This window comes from Python bivittatus, unplaced genomic scaffold (genome assembly GCF_059951505.1).
Source record: "Python bivittatus isolate LINGU-HERP-01145 unplaced genomic scaffold, Pbiv_v1 ctg000440_np1212, whole genome shotgun sequence".
Classification (NCBI taxonomy): domain Eukaryota; kingdom Metazoa; phylum Chordata; class Lepidosauria; order Squamata; family Pythonidae; genus Python; species Python bivittatus.
This window is the reverse complement of record NW_028277063.1, coordinates 5,644,578-5,660,939: the sequence shown is the minus strand read 5'-3', so window position 1 is coordinate 5,660,939 and position 16,362 is coordinate 5,644,578. Positions and strand designations below refer to the sequence as shown.

General features: G+C 39.2%; 1 protein-coding gene across 9 annotated transcripts in view; it reads left to right on the top strand.

The window, feature by feature from the left end:
- The first annotated feature begins 6,109 nt into the window (after nt 1-6,109).
- KASH5 (KASH domain containing 5) overlaps nt 6,110-16,362 on the top strand; it is a 37,108-nt gene continuing 26,855 nt past the window's right edge. For 8 of the 9 annotated variants that reach the window (XM_088142754.1, XM_088142758.1, XM_088142755.1 and 5 more), the window contains exons 1-4: nt 6,110-6,247; nt 7,413-7,531; nt 12,733-12,849; nt 15,839-16,019. In XM_088142754.1, the coding sequence (XP_087998880.1) occupies nt 7,456-7,531; nt 12,733-12,849; nt 15,839-16,019 (374 nt within the window). In that variant the 5' untranslated portion in view covers nt 6,110-6,247; nt 7,413-7,455. The remainder of the gene's footprint in view (nt 6,248-7,412; nt 7,532-12,732; nt 12,850-15,838; nt 16,020-16,362) is intronic. The other variant, XM_088142753.1, reaches the window with a different exon arrangement.

The following is a 16,362-nucleotide window of genomic DNA, read 5'->3' as shown; positions in this document are numbered from 1 at the left end:
ACTGTCTGAAGAGCCTCCCAGCCCAGAAAAAGGTGCAAACATTGCACCAAATGTACCTGTGCAAAGCCCTAATGGCCATAGCTGCTACCTGCTCTTTGAGCATTAGCTGAGTGTCCAAAGGACCCCAAGATTGTCTTCTAGTATCACATGGGAAAGTACCACCCCACTGAGAGTTAACAATGGAATACTGTATTCCTGGAACTGGGCGAGGAGGGGCACATAGCTTCATGGTCTTTTCAGTACTGAGCCTGAGTCTGTTCTTCCCCATCCAGACCCATCCAGGCTCCAGATATTGGGCTAGGACTTCAACAACACTACCTGGTTGGCACAGGATTAAGTTGTACAACTGGATATAATCAGCTTACTGATGATATCAGATCTCAAATCAATGGATGAACCCAGCTGGCAGTTTCATGTAGATGTTAAACAGAAGGGGAGAGAGCATTGTATCCTGCAGTACTCCACAAATGGGGGGCTGTGGGCTCTATCTCTCCCTGCCCTCCAACACTGATTGCAATTGGCAACAGAGAACGAAGAACCACTGTAAAACAGTGTCTCCCACCCTCAACCCCAAAAGCCAGTCCAAAAGGATACCATGGTTAATGGTACTGAAAGCTGCTGAGAGATCAAGGAGCACAAGGATAGACGCACCACTTCCTGGTTTTGCCATAGATTATTAGCTAGCATGACCGTGCAGTGCAGATAATTTTATTTTCCTTAAATTTTTGGTAGCTGAAATAATAATTATGACTACTATTACTACTTTAGGATATATGTTAAATATCACCTTGAGTTACTACTCTATATAGTTATGTGTGGGCTTCTAAATCATCAACAAGACCTCTTGATAGAAATAGTTTATTCTGAACTACAGTACAGACTAAGTGCTTATCTGCACAACCAGGTTGTCCCAGCATGAATATGGCCCACTGTTTCTCAAGGACAGGAATACACAATGTTGTCCTCTATCTGCCCGCAGCTCAGTGGAAATGCAACTTTCACCCATCTTTTCCTGTGATGCATCAAAAGAGTTTTTTCCAGCTTGTGCCAAAACAGCAGTGCTACAGGTTTACCTGTGCTTCATTTCATTGTAAGCAAAGGCCTCAACTCCATGGCCCCTCCGATTCCTCTCTTCTATGATCATTTCATTCTGGGTTACTTGGCTGCCTCCCCCTTCTGGAGAAAACTGGACTGGTGAACCTGTTTTTTTCCTTTGTTTCATTAACTGACTACTTTTTAAAAACAAATTAACTGGTAGAACATTGAAAGACCAGTCTCATCTCATCTCTTTTTCAGTGATGAAATAGTGAAAGTCTAGAGCCCAAAGTACAGGAAGAATGGTAAAACTGTTGTTCTTTTTTTCTTTTTATTGGTCTACCAGTGGATGTCCAGAAAGGAAGATATCAAGTATGAGGGAAAGTCAGCAGAGGAGACTCATACAAAGTCATATCAATGGGAACTCATACAAAAGTTATATCAAAAAGTTATGTCCTCAAAAACCTGCCCGTGGAAAGGTGGGAAGAGATTAAAAAAACAGGAGAATCAACAAATTGGTGCTGTTGTAGGGCAATCTGGACAGAATTCCAGGCCATCACCTTAGTTAAAGAGGAGGAAGGGCTGCCCTTTACAAGCCACAATTTACTACAGTCATTTTTACCACTCACAGTACCAGTATTACTTATTAATGAATTTCTCCTCTTAAGGAGCTTTCAGTCTAAAATGGATAGAGAGGGAATAAGCAGAGATAAGGGGGAAAAAATAGGCTAATGCCCATGGAAACATGTTGTAATGTGTACTTAAATCTTAATTATAACTAGAAGCAAGGATTAAAACCATAAGTAAAAGGTCATGTGGAAAAAGTGGTGTTTCAGGGAAGAATCCTGTGTAAAAGAGTAATTCTATCAAGCAAACAGTGATCTTGCCTATGTTACAAAAGCAACAAGAGAGAATGGATAGATGGATGGACAGGCAGACATGCACACACAGCTATACGTAACACCCCCACATTTCTGCATATTAGCCTATCAAATTATAGTTCACTGATCTCTATGGAAGTTGTAATACTGAGCTCATCCACACAGCTGTTTTTGCTGTGCTTTCCTTCCACCTGGAGCCCAAAATGACTTGTCTTGCCCTAAATCTTGCTGTCCTTACAGTGCACCTGTATTACACATCTGTACCATGCAACACTCAAAGGGCTGTGATAAGTGGTTTCCTCTGGCTGAAATCTGAATATCACTGCTGGGGGAGGCTTGTACACTTGGGCACTCTGTCAAGTCAATTTTTTTCTTATTTTCTTTCCCCAAAGAACTGTTGAACTACCAGCCACTAGAGGACAGCAAAGAATGTTTCTTTTTTGGCTGCAGTTTAGTGGTCACCGGCATTTGTGTTTCCCTGATGTAACCCTTGCAGAAATATTCTTGAGGTTTTGGTGTCAGAGACACAATCAGTTGTGGGGTGCTCCTGGATATATCTACATAATTTTTATATAATTATTGACCTGTCAACAATTGATCTATTAACTACAAGGTGGTAGCAAGGAGTTAATGCCTTTTGTATCTCTTGGTTGTTACTTACCTGTTATCTGTATTTGTGCAGCTGAGATGCAGCCACTAAATGCGTTGGTAAAGATTTGGAGTTTGATATGAAAACTCCATTTTTTGCCGCGTATGTGTAGATAGGTAAATTACCCTTCAAAATACAGCAAATAAAGCAGCTGGAATTCCATCCTCTCTTGCAGCCAAAGCGATGGTAAATGCCCCCTACCCACCCACAACACATAAAGCAAGCCCCCTGGACATCTCCACAGCACAGCACAAATGGAACTGGTATTCAAGAGTGGAAGTGGTGTGTGTAGTTCTCTCAGCTGTTTTAGGTTACATGGTCTTTTGAATCAGTTACCACTTTTGGACTGATTGGTTCACCTACCTGATCGGGGGGTGGGGGGGAAGCAACCTTAAATAAAATGGTTGCAGAAGCCAAATTTCTGGTCTCCCACATAGCTAAGCAGCAGTGCAGAATAGGGGCAGAGCCCAAATAACAGATAGAAGAGGGTATTCCCATGGCAAAGCTGAGTAGTAATTAGTAGTAGTAGTAGTAAAACCTGAGCAGATTGCTGACCCCACCCTCAAGCTGCCTCTTCCTTATTACACCTTAGACTGTCTGTACGGAAGGTCTTGTGCTACTTCGACACCAGATCCGCCTGTCTTTGAGTTGCTTTAGTAATGGCCTGGTAATGAGATAGAAACTCAGGAAGCAGTAAGTGAGATGTCTTTGCGCTGGAGCAAGGAGGCTATGTGGATGTGTTCATTACAATGTCCAACATCCAGAAAACAAAAAAATGCTTTCTGTGCTAATGTGAGAGGCAAAAGAAAAGGCTAGAAAATATGCAACCATGCTGGCATTTTCTTCTTATATTTGGGTACACAATGTTTGGATAGGCCTAGGAACCGTTCTGTTGAACACCAGTGAATTACAACTCTTAACAACCCCAGCCATTATGGATTATGATGAAAAGTGCTAGGAATTGTAGTTCAACAACATCAAGAGTATACATTTTTCTGCCCATTGGTTATGGCTACTGTAAACAGGGACCCAAACTCACACTCACTAGCACTGATGTTATCTAGTTGGGTAATGAAACATCTGCAAGCAAACAATTAAGCTCAGAGAGCAGCATGAACCTGCTGAACTACATATATTCTCTTCTATTGGAAGAGGAATCTGTTTAACCTTATAGGGGGTAAAGTGTTATTAAATTTGTTTATACTTGTTGTGATGAAGGTTGGAAGTCACTTTATATATTTCTTTTTTTTATTATATTCTTTCTTTTTCTCTTTTCCTGCACTTTTTATTCTTTCTTTCCATTCTCTTCTCTTTCTTTATGTTTAGCTTGTATTAGTTTTTACTATTGTAATTAAAATTCTTAATAAAAATTATATTAAAAAAAGGAAAATACATTACTAAATGAATGGAAATGAAATATTCAAAGAAAATTATGCAGCATAATCTCAGCATCATTTTGTAAATAAAGTTCACTATAATTCTGCACCTGGGAGTTATTCTACAATTGAAATAAATTATTAAATAAAGTATTAAATAAATTAAGCTTTTAGTTCTTACACTTTGCTTTTAAAAAAAGAAACAGAATTACAAATGGATTGACACTTTAAATTTTTCATACGTTGAAATGCAAAATAAAATGAAATACAAAATCTGTTATGTATAGTATGTCCAATTATTATACAATGTTGTGCACATATTGTTTTTGTATATTTTTTTCATAAAGAAACTCTTAATGCTGGTTTATTAAAGCAACCCTTAATCCTGGTATCTTACATTGGAGGATTACATTTGTGATGATACGTTACACTGTTTTCTTAAGAACTTCCTTGTAGAATTTTTATGTAGTAGAAATGCTATGTCAGTCATTCAAGCTGGAGTAATGTATAGGATCCATTGTAATTCTCAGATTTATGTGCATGAGAGAAGCTATTTAGATGTTGGCTTTAGTTTACAATTTCCTGATTGTCATTTGTACAGGTAGTCCTTGAATAATGACCTTTCAGCGACCATTTGAAGTTATGGTGGCGCTGAGCAAAGGGACTTATGACCCGTGCCTGAAGTTACACCCATTACAACGCCCTTGCAGTCACATGGTCAAAGTGCGGGCGCTTGGAAGCCTGCCCACACTTACGACCGCAAGGGCATTTCAACTTCCCCCACCTACCTATCTCCCCCCAATCTATGCCCGTTTGGCCCCCTGCCACCCTAGCTGACCTTCACTGTCTTCTTGTTCCTGCTGACGAGGTGTGCTCTGCCTGGCTGCTGCGCCAAGTTAGGGCTGGGGTTTGTGCTACCAAAAAAAAAAAAAAAGTAAAAAGCAGCCCCTGAGCTGGGTGGTGAGGGCAACTGTGGCTGGGACTGGGTGGCTTCCTGGGGTGTGGCAAGCAGCTCCAGAGCCCTGCAGTTCTGGGGCTGCTTTCCGCCCTGCAAGGCAGGGAAAGGGCAGAAATGGGGGGAGGGATATAGGTTGGTGGGGGGAGTTGGAGACAGTCCTTACCTTAGTGAGGCTTTGGGGCTGGGAAGGACCAAACCCGGAATGGTTAGGATTGGGAAGGGTACTCGTTTAATGACATGCGATTTTCAGTTAATGACCTCAACCAGGACTGGCAGGATTGCCATTGCTAAGTGATGCAGTCATGTGATGTCTTGCTTTACAACCACATTGCTTAGTGATGAAAATTCCGGTCCCATTTGTGGTCGTAAGTCGAGGACTACCTGTATGCTCAAAGCACTGACCAGAGTGCACATGAACATTTAAGAGATGCAAAACAAAATCTTAAAAGGGTATTTTTAATCACCATGTCATTTTCTCCTTGACTACTGCTGCGTTTTCTGTTGAACCTTGAATGTCATGGTGGTATTGGTAATTGTGTAATATGGTTATGCCTTTGATAATAAATATTAGAATTTGATGATGCCCAATAATAATTCTGAAAGAAGCAAAAAAAAAAAAAACCCTGCGTTTTCCTCTGTTATATACAGAGCAGCCTGAGATATAACTTGATAGTCCAGAACCAGGTGTTTGTAGAAATTCAACAGCAGGGATTAAAGGGAATAGGAACTATAATTCAGAGGTACATTATTTTTATAATTCAGGTTTAATGTATAAAGCTAATCGGTGATCCACACTTTTCCACGGACGATATTGGTCAACCCAAAAGAGTGAGGGAAGACTGTGACAAGAACGAACTTTTATTAGGGAAAAAAGTGACAGCTGATTCCAATAAACCAAATTTTCAGAAACTCAAACAACTGGACCACAAAATGGGACATTAGTTTGGTCCTGGCTTATGCTAAGGACCCATACATCATCAGTGATGTATGTGACCCTCGGAGTGGATCAGGGACTCGCATTTTGCGGATGCTGAGGAAGCAGCACCAGCCATTAGCTTCCCTTTGGGGTTTTCCCGCCTTTTTTCAAGCGCCGGGAAGGCAGGCGCGCGCCCCAACCGCCCTCGCCCCTCCCCCATCTTGGCTCGCGGTTTGGAAGAGGAACGTTCTCTCTCCCCCCCCCCCCGGATTTCTTTTGTTCTCTGAGGGAAGAAGCTCTTTTCGGTCGCCATCACTCTCCCTTCGCCAGACGGAAGGGCACCTTTCCCAGATGTACATCCCAGCAAAAACTCTCCCAGGCTGAGGTTGACACCGTGGATTCCTCCCCTTGCTGTACCAGTCGTTCCACGCCGTGAGCAAAAGCCTTTCTAGCGTGTAACCATGATAGCATTTCAAGGGCCTGGCAGCTGCTGTGTTTCCTCCTTCAGTTGACTTAATAATGTGTGCAGATTGCTAATGGTGCTGCGAGTTGATTGTCGGACAAACTAGTCCGCTTTTTTAACTGTTCCGAGCCGAACCATAATAGCACTGCCTAATCTACTAGTACAACATGTGGTTCACAGCTATTAGCCTTTACTTTGTGAGCTATAATCTCCCCGTTATATAAAACCTCATTGATTTGAGGACTTCTTTAAAATTCCCTTTGTCTTCCTAAATGAACAGCATTCTAAAAGAATGATTCCACAATTGTTAATGTACAATCATTTCCTTAAAAAAAAAAAAAAGGTCTCTCAGAAATGTCACAATCTACCATTCATGGTGGGTTTGACTGATTGACTGATTGATTATGTGCCATCAGGTGGTCAGCTCTTAGTGGGTTGGACATTCCAAATAATTTGGCCAAATGCCTTCATATGGAGAGATTTAATCCTAACTTTATATTCTTTGTTTAATACACCTGAAGTTGTGGCTACTTTGTCCTGGAAATTGTTTCTTTTCTAACCCCTCTATGCATGTGATGAGAAATTAATAAAGGTAACATTATTTTAGTTCCTTGGTAATATGACACATTGGGAAATCTGTTCCAATTGCGTGAAAACATCACTGGGCTCCTATAGAAGGGGGAAAAGTATTGTTTCTAATTAATGGGATTTATTACTACATATTCTAAATACTTCTCCAGCTCTAACTATATAAGGCCTATAGTATAACAACAAAGGTTATTAAGGTGCACAAATACAATATGATGGTACCGCCACCCCACCTTCAAAGCTAATCACAACATGAATGCTGCAACCACTACCAAAAGCATGAAAGTAAATTCTAAAATATTCATTGAATTTCTTAATATTCAGGTTTTAAATGTTTATCAGGTTGTTGCACAATGAGTAGATGGGATGCTTTGATGTAGTCCAATTTACAAATTATTTATTTGTGGACATTCAACTGGGTATTTTATTATTTTTGCAAAGCCTGTTATATAATTATCTAAAGTGACTTTTTTTATAGATTTTGGAACTGTTTTATGGTTTTGTTTGCTGCAAGATGATAAAGATGTCATCTTTTTCCTATGAAAGAACTCTACTATAGATCAAAGCCTTAAGTGAGGAGGTATTTGTGATGATGGATCATACTTACCACAAAACTCTTGAGAATGCAGCAGTTGTGCAATTAACTGCAGTTTTGTCAGCAGAAAGTAAGTATTAGCTATTCCTGAAATTGTTAATATTATAGCAGTTTGTATTTAGTGTGGTGAATATCTGCTTTATGAACCATTTTCCCTTCCTATTTAACTATATTAAAATTAATGTGTACTTTAGTTTTTATTGCCATCCTAAGTATGACAGGAAGTTCCAGAAATGAAGCAGTTGTCAATTTGACTTGAAGGAGAAACATGCAGTAAGATATCATTGTGGCAGTTGGATGAGATATGCACAGGATTTATTTGGGTTATGGATATGCAGACTTTCGGAGGTCAGGGACTATAGTTAACATTAGAGTATGAGAGTAGGTGGGGCAATGATGAGAAGTGGGCATGGCCATACCACATATATGGACAGGATTTTCTATTCTGAATTTTAGGGAAGAATTTCACTTCCACTGTAGGTTTTGTATCTTTGTCACTCCAAAATATATAATTGTGCTGCAGATGTTTAGTAGATTGTCACTGTAGGGAGATTTAGGGTGTGTGTGGTGGGGTGAGTTCTTGCAGCTCAGGGCCTCTGATTACCACTTTTGACTAAGGCCAACCAGAGGAATAACTTCTGTAAAAAAAGGATATAAATCTAAATAATTGCCAAATAAACTTGTTTACATTTTCATATTTTAAAAGCTCCATCCAGTCCTAACATGAAAAGTGCTGTAGTGTAGTCATTAATCTTGACAAGCCTACTATAGCACTAAAAAAGATTGGTGGACAGGTTGACTGTATTTTGTTTTGAGCTACTTATACAAGCTTATAAATTTAATATTGTGAACTATTATTTTACTCAGTTGAAGATACACAATTCTTCATTCTCATTTTACCCGTACAACAGTCTTATAAGCATGGTGCAGCTGGATAATTTAACAACATGAACTTAGGTCCCCCTCTTTAGAGAATCAATAGTTTTTAGGAATAAATATTATTTATTATAAACGTATGTGCCCACCTGTCATGTGACTATATAACAACCCAAGCATTGACACTGAACATGTTTGCTGCTCCTCTGATCATTAGCCACTATCTGAGAGGTAGTTTATTTCTACCTCCATTCTGGTTGTGAAACCTTAGACTCTGCCTTAAGGTTCAGCTCTATCTGACAAATGCCTGTAAGCTAGTGAAGGCTGTGACAGAGGTACTCGTCCAACTGCTTTCTGCTCAGAATTGATACTAGGCATTTCTAGTGGTAGTCCAGTACTCTAGAAAGCTGCCAGTTGAGTTGCTGATTTTTTTTAAGAAGCAGCATAAACAGCTTTTCCTTAGTCCCATTCCTGTCATTCTTAAATGTCTACAGGCTATCCTATATCTCTTCAGCATAAAAGCCATAGAACTAGTACTGGCAGAAGAATTTTATTCTGTAGTCTTCTCCATTTTCTTCATAGGAGCAAAGAAAGTAGAGATTAAAGGCCTATCCTGATCAAGATACCTTAGAAGATATTCCTTACTTACAAGAACTTCTAGTACTAGAAGATGAAGTTAGTTCAGCATTCTAGTCATTACCAAGTCGGAAGGTTACAGGAACTGATGGAATACCCACTGAAATATGTCAAGCAACAGAAGAAGAATCAGTAAAGCTTCTAACCAAGCTATACCAGCAAGTCTGGAGAACAACACAGTAGCCAACCAATTGGAAGAAGTCAATCTACATTCCAATATCAAAAAAAGGAGACTTATCTGAGTGTGCAAACTATCATACAATATCCTTAATTTCACATGCTAGCAAAATAATGCTTAGGATCATCCAATGCTACATGGAAAAAGAGATGCCAGATGTTCATACTGGCTTTAGAAAAGGCCGAGGAACATGAGACATTGCTTATATACACTGGATAATTGAGAAAGCCAAAAAATACTAAAAAGAAGTCAGTATGTCCTTCATCGATTATAGAAACGCCTTTGTGTTGATCATGTCAAGCTGTGGAAAGTGCTCAGAAAAATAGGAATCCCAGAACATTGTCCTCATGAGAAACTTATATACAGGTCAGGAAGCCACGGTACAAATAGAACATGGCAAAACAGACTTGCTTCAGGTTGGCAAAGGAGTGCAGCAAGGCTGCATACTCTTCCCTTATTTATTCAAGCTACAGTTTATGCTGAATATATATTAAGGGAAGCTAGACTGGAAAAAGATGAGTGTGGTTTTAAAATTGGAGGAAGAAGCATCAATAACCTGCGCTATGCTGATGACACCACCCTGATAGCCAAAAATGCAAAGAATTTGCAAGCCCTATATTAAAAGTAAAAGAGAAACATGAAAAAAATGGGACTAAAATTAAATATGAAGATGACCAGACTAATGCCAACAGGTATAACAACCAACCTTAGAATTGACAATGAAGATATTGAAGTGGTGGATAGCTACTGCCTTGTAGGATCAATCATCAACAGTAAAGGAAGAAGCAGTTAAGAAATATGCTGCCGACTAGCACTCCGTAGACCAGCCATGAAGGCCTTGGAAAAGATAGTCAAATGCCGTGATATGTCTATACCTACAAAGATCAAAATTGTGCAAGCCATGGTATTCCCTGTGACACTCTACAGAAGTGAAAGCTGGACTTTAAAGAAGCAGGATAGGAAGAGTATTGAGTCCTTTGAACTTTGGTGTTGGAGAAGACTCCTGAGAATATCATGGACAGCCAAGAAAACAAATGATGGATCATCAAACAAATCAACCCAGAGTTTCACTCGAGGCACAAATGACCAGGCTCAAATTACCCTACTTTGGGCCCATTATGTGAAGACCCAGTTCTCTGGAAAAGGCTTTAATGCTGGGAAAGGTGGAAGGATGACCAGCAGCAGGATGGACAGACTCCGTTATAGTAGTGATGAGTGCACTATTGGGAGACGAAATAACAGGTTAGGGACAGATCATGATGGAGAAATCTATCTGTGGTCGCTAGAAATCGAAAATGACTTGAAGGCACATAATCAGTCAATCAATCATGCCTACTTAAATAACCTGTTAATCAAATCACAGTCCTGGGCATAGTGGTGAGAAATGTTTAGTGTTCAGTACCATGGATTCAAGACTATGTTTTTGTGGTCAATGAAACCAAATGTTCTCTGAGTCTATTCTAGAAGATCTGTTACCTGTTATCTTAGGAGTGGACACCTATATAATTAAAGATTCATTGTATTATTTTTTCTCTAATATTTTATTTGGAAACAAAATAAACAAAATAATGTTTATTCCTAAAATGATTGATTCTCTGAAAAGAGGGGTATTTCTCATTTATATGCTACTGAAATTCATAATTTGCAATTATAAAAATGCAACAAATTTTAAAAAGTGACAATAAAATTAAAAATTAAAATAATAGCAAATTTTAAAATATGATGGCACCAATCCATATTAGGGAATATCATTTTTCAAAAGTTCTTTAGAATAACTCCATCTCGGTAGGGTTTTTTTAAGGTAGCGTGACCTCCAGAAGAAGACTGTTCCATAAAGTAGAGCCTGTAACAGAGAAACTGCTTCAGGGCTTTCATAGATTTCACCTCTTGTTGGTTGGGAACCCTCAGTATATTCAAGAGGGGGAAACTAGGCAGGAATAGATGGTTCTGCAAATACTAGGAATCAACCATTCAGGGTTTTAAAGGGTAAAGCCCACACTTTGAATTGCATCTGGAAACCTATTGGAAGCCAGTGCAGCACCCACAATACAGGTGTCACATGGTTATAATGCATTCTGCACCAATTCCAATTTTCAGGTAGTTCTCAAAGTACATTGTAATAGTCTATCCTAGTGGTGATGAGGGCATGAGTTACCATTGCCAGGTACTCAGGACCTCAGTGTAAATCGGCTGAAGCTGAGTTAAGGCCTCCCTGACCACAGTCTCCCTCTAGTCTTCTAGCAATAACTAGGAGTCCAAAAGAGTCACAGACCTGCTCTTTCAGGAGGAGTGCTACCCCATCCACAGTAACTGCTGGAACAGATAGAACCAGATTGTCTCTGGACAAACAGCAACTGCCTTGTCAGAGTTCAACCTCAACTTGTTTTGTCCTATCTAGATCCTCACAGTTTCCAAGTACTGAATCAAGATATTAATGACATCTGTCAGGGTATTCTCAGAATCTGGAAAAGAAAAGCAAAACATGGAAAATAAGGGATATTTCAGCCTTATCTCTTAAGCGATGCCTCAGTCTTAGGAATTTATGAGGGGGAAAAAACAACACCTCTTGATGTGTTTATTAACAAATGAGAATTATGATTTTTTAAAAGTTAGTTTCAAAAATTCTGTAAGCTACCCACTTCTTCCTGGAATTAAACCTGATTATATGTGAATCTTTTTTCCTTGGTTATATGCTGCTATTGGGGCTTGACAGTATCTGTGGCTCAGCCCTGGATACAATATATGACTGAGTATAATCAGTATACTCTCCTTGAACAGATGGATTATTTCATACTGATATTAAACAGAAGAGGTAAAAGGAGCATCCTCTATGGGACCCTCAAGGGAATACCCAAGGGAATTCCCCACTGCAATTGCCCGCTTAGGTAGGAGTGGAACCACTGTAAAACAACTCTTCCAATTCACAATCCTGGATATGATCCAGGAATATACCATGGTCAATGGTATTAAATGCTGCCTGGAGATCACATAGGACCAGGAGCAGTGCATTCCCTCCATCCAGGCCCTGACAAAGGTAATCAATCAGAGCAATCAAAGCCATTTCAGTCCCATGCCCAGGTCTGAACCCTAAACTGAAAAGGGTTCAGGTGTTCCATTCCCTCTAAAAGATCCTGCAGCTGGAGCCATACCATCTTTTCAACAACTTTCCCTAAAAAGGAGAGATTGGAAACAGGGTGGTAATGTATTTGCAGTGGTTCAGAAACCTTTTTTTCATAGTAGCTACAGGGATTTGACATGTAATGGCTATATATGTGTAATCCTATATATAGGTCATAGAAAGTAAGTACAACTGAATTCAGTTTGATTTATTCCCAGAGATAAATACAAATAATAGAATATCCTAAGATTTCCTATGTGTGTTGCAAAAGAAAGAGGCAGCAGTCTTTTTTACACAACTAAAAGGTGTAAAGTTCAGAATCAATTATACCTATGTAAAAGTTCAGAATCAGATTGTAGAGAACTCCTACAGATAGTTAAGATTTTTTTCTCTGACTTTTCTTAAGTCAAAATCTTAAGAAAACATGGTAATTTTTGTTAAATGTACCTTCTTAATTCCTTAGCAGTACCATGGGACAGCATTGGTATTAGCAGTAAGAATATCATCTTGAATGCAGGCCAGTACTCGGAAGAACATGTTCTAAAATGCACATTCAAAGCATGTGATCCAGAAGAAACAGGTAAAGGACATTTTAATGTCAGTTGGAAGCACTCAGCATTTAAACAAAGAACACCTTTTTATTTTGCTACGGGTTTTTTTTTGAGAATATGATGATGTGCCATTGTTTCACCAATGTACTGCAACAGAAAATTTAATCTCAGTTTAATGGGATTTGATCAGACTACAGGTAGTCCTCACTTAACAACTGCCCTGTTTAGTGACCATTTGAAGTTACAATGGTGCTGAAAAAGTAGCTTTACGATGGGTCCTCACACTTACAACTGTTGCAGCAGTTGTAAGTGTGCAATCACCTGCAATCACCATTTGTGCGCTTCACAGCCAGCTTCTGACAAGCAGAGTCAATGGAGAAGCTGGCAGTAAAATTGCAAGACACAGTCACATGATACCTCACTTAATGACTGTGTTGCTTAGTGATGGACGTGCCAGTCCCAATTGTGGTCACTGAGCGAAGACTACTTGTATTTAGTAATTCTTCTAGTCTTAGATCTTGCTAGCCATTACCCATGTATATCTTCATTCCATGAGGCATATGAATTTGAAAAACAAATGAAACCTAAAACAATGAAGAAACTGATGTATAATTTTTCATGCTTGTGTGGTATATAAGCATATACAACAGAGTCCAAGCTGGCAGTGATTTTGGTTATATGCAGGTTCCCCTCATCCCAACATGTGAATTCTGTAGTGAAATAAGTTTTGTAAGATGGGTAGGTAAAAGGCATTCAAGGACTTAAGTCACTTTCTCACTAGGACTTACAGATTTTTCATAGCACCACCCAGCAGTTGCTGAAGTGATGTAAGGCCAGATGGCTGAGTAAAAATGCTATCCACCAGTCCTTGAGCTGGCAGAAAAACATAAATTGTGCTGTCCCCATTACAATCCTTATTCTGCCACAGTAAGAGGGTTGGTGAATGGGCTGTCCTTATTTATTGTGGCTGTTAAAGAAAAGCCTAGTGGATTCTCTAGTTTCATTTTCTCTCCCATCAGATTTTCACCTGCTGGGAGGAGAAATACCTACCAGTCACTTTTCTTATATGAGGTGAGGAGAATTTAAATGGGTACTTAGAATCACAGGTTTATCCAGCTGTTAAGTTGCTTAGGAGAGGGACCTCTCTCAGTGGTCCTTGTTGCAATCCCTCTTCTGCACCTGTGACCTGCCATACTATTTTTTAACATGGGTCTAGTGCTCTTCTGAAAGAATGCTAAGCCTGAGTTTGAAAACAGCCCAGCGGATAGGTAAAACACAGAAGAGGGATGCAGAGTGAAGTGAGAGGGAGTGATGATTAACAAGTCAACTCAGTCTTCAACTAGTACTGCAAGGGAATAGCAGTGCCTGCAACAAGGGACCAAGGAGTCCATTCTGAATTTATCTGTTGCCAGTTGCACCCAGTAGTAGCCAATAGTTGTGATTAGCCTGCATGTACTAATAACAGTCATTACCATAGCACCTTAAGGCCTCCAGAGGCAGAATGGAGTTGGCAAAATGACATTGCCCTGCTCACCAAAGGTAACATACTGTAAGTAAATATGACATGTTGCACAAACAGCCACGAGAACAGCAACTTCATGATACTGGTCTTAGAAATGTGGATTAGTCCAGGTGACAGTTGCAGAACTTGTGCATGAGTCCTCAAAAATAATAAAAGTGGTTAAATTAGAAAAATATGGCCGCCACAGTAAATCACATTTTGATAGAACAACAAAAGACCTATAATGTATCTAGTGTTGATAGAACTAGCAAAACACATCAGGCAGAACTTGCTCTGTTTAAATCAATCTGTGCAGCACAGTGCTCTTGTTTTTTCAAAAATCTATGATCCATATGTAAGATCCAACAAATGCTTTGAAAAGCCCTGGTTAGGCGTTACATGGGCAGATCACTTTGAAAGTTATGTGTCCAGTCTCTCATTCAGCCTGTTGCAAAATGGGCAGATTGTAGCCACTGACCACATTACCAGTGAAACTATTATTGAGCATGCCAGATCAAATCCATGGGAAAAATGTTATTGGGATAAGAAAGAAAACACTGCTGGAAGCACTAAGGATGATTTCAAGTTGCCTTTGGAATGAGCTGGGGATGGCAACTTCATGAAAATATGACTGAAAAAATTAATTGCTGAGGCATGTTTATGCCATTGTTAGGGGCAAGTGAAAAGGACTCATATAACCTGCTCCATTACTGTCATTTTGGTACAACAGTAGCTGAATGGCTGTAGAAAATGTGGGGGAAATGAGCATAGGAGAAAAAATGAATATATTTTATTTCTTTTTTAAAAAAATAGCTTTTTATTAAACAGTATGTATAAAATTAATGTAGAAAAATAAATATTAAAAATATAATTAACATAGGGAGGGAAAATGATGCGCTAAGCTGATAATGCTTTAAAATTTTTGTACTTAGGAATAGTGAAAACATTTAGGATTTTTTAGACCTTTCTCCATTTACCTTACTTACTTTTACTGAGCTTCAGGACAGTGCTTTGGTGCAACTACTTTTCTGTGTTCATAAAATACTCTAAAAAAGGAAACAAAAATTATCCTTCATTAAGCATTTCAAACAAAGTTTCCTTCTAAGAGTTTTCTAAGATATTATTGATTTACAGAGCAGTTAGTTCACTTAATTTGGTGTAGTGGTTAAGGCACTAGGCTAGAAGCCGGGAGACTATGAGTTCTAGTCCTGTCTTTGGCACAAAGCCGGCTGGGTGACCTTGGGCCAGTCATTCTTCTGTCTCAGCCCTAGGAAGCAGGTAATGGCAAGCCACTTCTGAAATCTTGCCATGAAAACTGGAGAGGCTTGTCACTCTCCTTGTTTCTGGATAATACACATGTACACACACACACACACATAAAACTCCTCCTCCTCCTCCTTTTTAGTACCTTATTTATTTATATCAATTTTAGCCTATGTTTCATTAAAAGCAATCACACATTTAAATAGTTTTGCATTTTCTACCCACATTTGTAATTCACTTTATTCTGGTTATAGGACAGGTTTCTGTTTTCCGAATCATTGAATACTTACAAGAGATGACAGGGCAAAGCTATGAAGACTGGAGGCTTCAATCTCTCTATAAAAAATTGGACCCTGAAGAAAGAGGTCTTACTGTTGACTTTTCTACCTTCTATGCTGTTATGAAAGATTGGATTGCAGACTGTCGACAGGAAGGGTGAGTAATGATAGTATTCAGATGTTTTCTTGCAGTTTGCCCTAGCACCAATATTAACTTTCCCAGATAAGTCCATATGTATTGCAAGAGTTCTGAAATGTTACGATGCTGTGATATTATAGAAAAGTTAGGCATGGTAAATGTTTGTTTGTTTGTTTTACTATACATGCATGTCACCAATTCCCAGAGGCTCTAGGTGGTAACAATGAACAGTAAACAATGAACATTTAAAACTCCCAAACCCAAATACATACAAAACCAAAATCCATATAAATAAGCCATGTATGCTGCAGACCCAGTCTGTGTATTACAGAGTACCCTCCTCCAGTGCCAGTCAGAGAAG